This window comes from Nicotiana attenuata, unplaced genomic scaffold (genome assembly GCF_001879085.1).
Source record: "Nicotiana attenuata strain UT unplaced genomic scaffold, NIATTr2, whole genome shotgun sequence".
Taxonomy (NCBI): Eukaryota; Viridiplantae; Streptophyta; class Magnoliopsida; order Solanales; family Solanaceae; genus Nicotiana; species Nicotiana attenuata.
Genome location: NW_017670873.1, coordinates 360,971 through 365,324, shown reverse-complemented (window position 1 = coordinate 365,324; position 4,354 = coordinate 360,971). Strand labels below are relative to the sequence as shown.

The 4,354-nt window shown below is 45.1% G+C and overlaps 1 protein-coding gene across 1 annotated transcript; it reads right to left on the bottom strand.

Moving 5' to 3' along the window:
- Positions 1–1,594: 1,594 nt before the first annotated feature.
- LOC109244106 lies at positions 1,595–3,540 on the bottom strand. The gene is made up of 6 exons (XM_019411139.1): positions 3,459–3,540; positions 3,289–3,369; positions 2,821–3,176; positions 2,282–2,444; positions 2,044–2,185; positions 1,595–1,814 (listed from the first exon to the last, which is right to left on the bottom strand). The coding sequence occupies exons 1-6, from the start codon at positions 3,538–3,540 to the stop codon at positions 1,595–1,597; spliced, it is 1,044 nt and encodes a 347-aa protein (XP_019266684.1).
- Between the last annotated feature and the right edge of the window lie 814 nt (positions 3,541–4,354).

Here is a 4,354-nt window from a genome sequence, read left to right as displayed (position 1 = left end):
CTACTGCTAAGGTATGACATTTCCTTTGTCTATTTAAGTTTAAAACTAACTTATTCCATACTTTCGATCGAAGCTATCGAAGGTACGCGATCTCGGAGACACCACTTTTTACATGAAGGCCTCAGGTTTTAAAGCATGCGTTGCACTCTTTTTTCCTTAGATCGGATTTTGTCCCAAATGGGTTTTACCGGCAAGGTTTTCAATGAGGCAACAATTATGTGCTACCTAAGGAGAATTCAACAGTATCCAAGGCTCTTTTCAATCAACATCAAATAATGGGGGGCATCACCCCCCGGAGGTTATATTTTCAAGGAAAATACTTCACGCCTAAGAGGGCCTCGGTAGGAAAACTTTGTAATGGGCCAAACGGTTAGATGAACCTTGTCCATATAGAATAGTCGATCCCCAACAGCAAAACATGTATGCATTACTTGAAGAAGCATTCTGTTTATATCAAAAACACTTTGTGTCTCAAAAAAGTCTACTATTATACGAGCTCTACACTTATAATCCTAGGGGAGACGGCTCAAGAGCCAAAGCATAAAAGCACCCCTGAATACTCGGGGATTGTCATCGACAGTCAATACATCTGAGTAATCAATAACTTGGACCCATAAGACCTCAAAGAGGCATCCCCTCGAAACAAAGGCCAAGGCCAATATACTCGGGGACTAACTTTTCAAACAAGTTCGAAAAGTTATCGGGAAACAAGTCCAAGTGACATACCCGAAGGCTAGGGCCATATTAAAGACTACGATCATATAAAAAGGCTATGGCCTAAGTAATTCAGCTTGGAGATGTTCGATATCCGCTATAAATTAAAGGCCATCAAACATTGAAAAACCAGTTAAATCAGGCTACCATCGGCAAAAGAAAAATATGAAGGGCTTCGATAAATTCAGCCCTCGAAAAATCTAAGGGCTTCGATAAATTCAGCCCTCGAATGATCCGAAGGCTTCGATAACATAGGCCTTCGGAAAAACCTCAAGAGGTATTCGGTGATGTTTACACAAACAAATTACTAATAAGGTTCCGGTACGTCGAATCTTCAAAAAACCCAAACGGGTATAAAAATCACATCCTAAGGCATACAAAAAATTTTTACTAAGATTTTTAGCCGAAAAGATGGAAAAATTATAGCCATTTTAGAGGCCAAAACGGCACAACTTAAAGAGCCTAAGGGCCGATATATAAGAGCCTAAGGGCCAACTCAAAGAGCCTAAGGCGCGATGTATAAGAGCCTAAAGGGACAACTTCGAAAGGCTTAAGGGCCAAAAACATATGGTTCGAGATTTCGCTCTCACTCGACGCGGACTCAAGAGTCACAATACCCCGAGCTCGCATCGGTTTGATTTAAACTTAAGGATTATTATATCTATCGATAAAGACCCAAGGGTTTATTATGTCCCGAGTCCGAACCAATTCTTGGGCCAACCATTCAGGTTACGCAATCAAAGTATTCTACAAATAAAGACAAAATGAAATCCAAGACAAAATGAAATCCAACACAAGTCAAAAAGTTCCTCTGTATTTCCAAAAGGTGATTACAAAAGATATCTACACAAGGGATACTTGCGAATAAGGAAACCTAAATCTACTTTGGGGCCATATCCTCGGCAGCTGCATCTTCAGGAGCAGTATCTTCGGGGTCCTCACCCTCGGGGACTCCATCTTCGTCTCCTCCACTCTCGGAGCCACTGGCTGAATCGTGCTCATCGGAAAGCAAAGCAGCAACCTCTTCTTCCAAGGCCTTCGCCTTTTCTATATCGGCTGAGAGATCGAAGCCGCGAGCATGTACTTCCTCGAGGGTTTCCCTTCGGGATTGTCACCTAGCATGGTCGAGTGCACATGATAACTTAACTTCAGTCGCAATGGAGATCTCCTGGGCCCGTGCATTAGCTGCTTCAGCGTTGGCTCGGTACGAGGACATAATTGCCTCAGCATCAGATTCGGCCTTAGCCAGCTCAGCAACAAATTTAGCCTTGAGCCTCTAAATTTCGCGGCCTCGAGCCAGGCCCTCCTTCTTCACGCTTTGGAACTGACGTTCGAGTGAAGCCAGCTGCTCCCGAAGGTTTTCTTTCTCTGAAACAAGATTGTCCATGCCTTGCCTCCAGCCCAGGGTTTCGGCCTCCTTCATCTTGAGCTCCTCTCGAAGCTGCTCCACCAGTTCGCCCTTTCGCTGAAACTACAAAATAAAATTGTTAGAAGACCGAACGGGTTGGTCCCTGAAAAAAATTCAGAGGGAATATTACCCCTTCGGTAATATTGATTCATTGTTGACAAGCCTTTGCCAATTCGGCTCGAAGATCGCTGATTTCCTCCTCCTTCTTGACATAGAGGGTTTTAAGACTGTCCATCTCTTCCTTGATCTTCTTAAACTCAGCCTCGCATCGAGCAAGATCAGATCGAGACTTGGAAAATGCCCTTTTATGGAGCACCACAACCTTCATAGAAAAGAGGGAAAGTTAGATTCAGAACAACAAAGCAAAACGCAGGCATAATTCTAAAGGATAGAAAACTCGCTTGTTTGAAGAGTCGACGAGCCTCATCAAAGATGAAAGAAGCATATGGGTCGTGGCCATCTTCAAACCCTGCAAGGCATTCTCAAAAGATGTCATGCCCTTCGTGGCTCACCCCCACTTCAGAAGATCTCATGTTCTGAGCATCTCAGATTTGCCCCTCGGCGAACTCGGGACCAGGCGGTGAGTCATCCACATTGATTAACCCAAGTGATCCAGTCGGGGCATTCTCTTTTATTTGAAGAGGCTCAAGATCGGGCCCCTTGGCCTCGCCCTCCTAATGGCCTCCTAGGCGAGGTGCCTTTTTTCTACCCGATGGCTCGGGGACTTTGTTTGAACCCCCTTCGGAGATTTCTCCAGCTTTGGAATGAACCACATCAACCATCACCGGCTCGACGGACTTCAAAGCACCGACGTTTCCTCTTTTACGATCTACCAACAGGCAGTTGTCATCTTCTTCTTCCTCCTGATCCCGAAGGCGTTGGGCCATTTCCGGAGATAAAGCCACCGTATCGGCCTTGGACTTTCGAGCTGCACTTATCTTAGGCATCGAGGGATTTGCAGGTGACTCCCTTTTTCTTTTCTTTTCTTTAGAAGGCTTCGCGGTCTCTTCTTCACCAGCCGGGGCCGGCCGCATAGCAACGACGTCTCCAAGACCTGCACAAAAACCAAAGTAAGTATTCCACTAAAGAAATACAAGTAAACAAACAAGAGAACTCACCATGATATTTGGCCTCCCATCGGCCTTTAGCTAAATCTCGTCACCAACGCTCCGAATAAGAGGAAGTGGAAGCTAGTTTTCGGACCCAGCCTTCAAGGTCCGGGACCCCACCAGGAAACAAGGGAGTAGCTGCGCCATCGGAAAGGGGTTAGACAAAGGGAAAAGATAAAATCGAGAAAAAGAAGAGAAGGCAGGGTATAAACCTACTATGTACTTACGTTTCATGTTCCACTCCTCATGGAACGACATCCATTCAGCAGGAATCAGGTCGGAGGTCCTGACTCGGACAAACCGGCTCATCCACCCTCAGTCTTTGTCCTCATCAATACTGTAGAAGAGAGATTTCAAGGATCGGCGTTGCAGTTTTATCAAGCCACCGCAATAAAGTCGAGGACTGTACAATCTGATCAGATGGTCGAGGGTGAAAGGCATCCCCTCGACCTGACTCGAAAAGAACCTAATCAAATGAACGATTCACCAGAATGAAGGGTAGATCTGGCCAAGAATCACTCGGTATTATTGGCAAAAGTTGAGCATAACTAGATCTCTGGGACCCTGAGTTGGAATTGCAGGGCCCAGCGTGAATGGGTAGGTATACACGCTTAAGTACCCCACTTTATATGTAGTGATATCCTCCTCGGGGGAAGGGATCACTACTTCTTTGTTCTCCCACTTGCAGTCTTCCTTAACTTGCATGAGCTCGTCCTTGGTTATCAAACTGACATATCGAGACATGGGCTCGCATCGGCCTGGTGCCGATACAGGTTTCTCGGTCTTGAAATCAGATGTTATTTCGCATAGCAGAGGAATGCACTCCTCAATACGAGGGGGCACTACCGGTTTACTCTTGGTCGGTCGAGAAGATGAAGAAGCTTTTTCTTTTTGGGGAATCGATTTAGAGGTCTTAGCCATTATAATGTGGAAATTCAAGAAAATGGAGAATGTTGACAATGAAGTAAGAGCTAATAGAAGAGAAGGGAGAATTCAGAGAAATTGAAAGAGCTAACGAAACTTTGAGAACAATATAAGAATAAAGTTTGCAAGATTGTGAAGTTTATCTATTTATAGAGGTCATTAAGCGTACTGAGGAAGCCAAAAAGCCGACCGTCAGTCG

What these genes read in the sequence shown, in the direction of transcription:
- LOC109244106 (XM_019411139.1), bottom strand. Translation starts at nt 3,540, where the DNA reads ATGAGCCGGTTTGTCCGAGTCAGGACCTCCGACCTGATTCCTGCTGAA. An exon ending in AGCCGAATTGGCAAAGGCTT is followed by an intron (nt 2,186 to 2,281) that starts GTCAACAATGAA and finishes TTTATTTTGTAG; the next exon opens with TTTCAGCGAAAGGGCGAACT. An exon ending in GCAGCTGGCTTCACTCGAAC is followed by an intron (nt 1,815 to 2,043) that starts GTCAGTTCCAAA and finishes ACAATCCCGAAG; the next exon opens with GGAAACCCTCGAGGAAGTAC.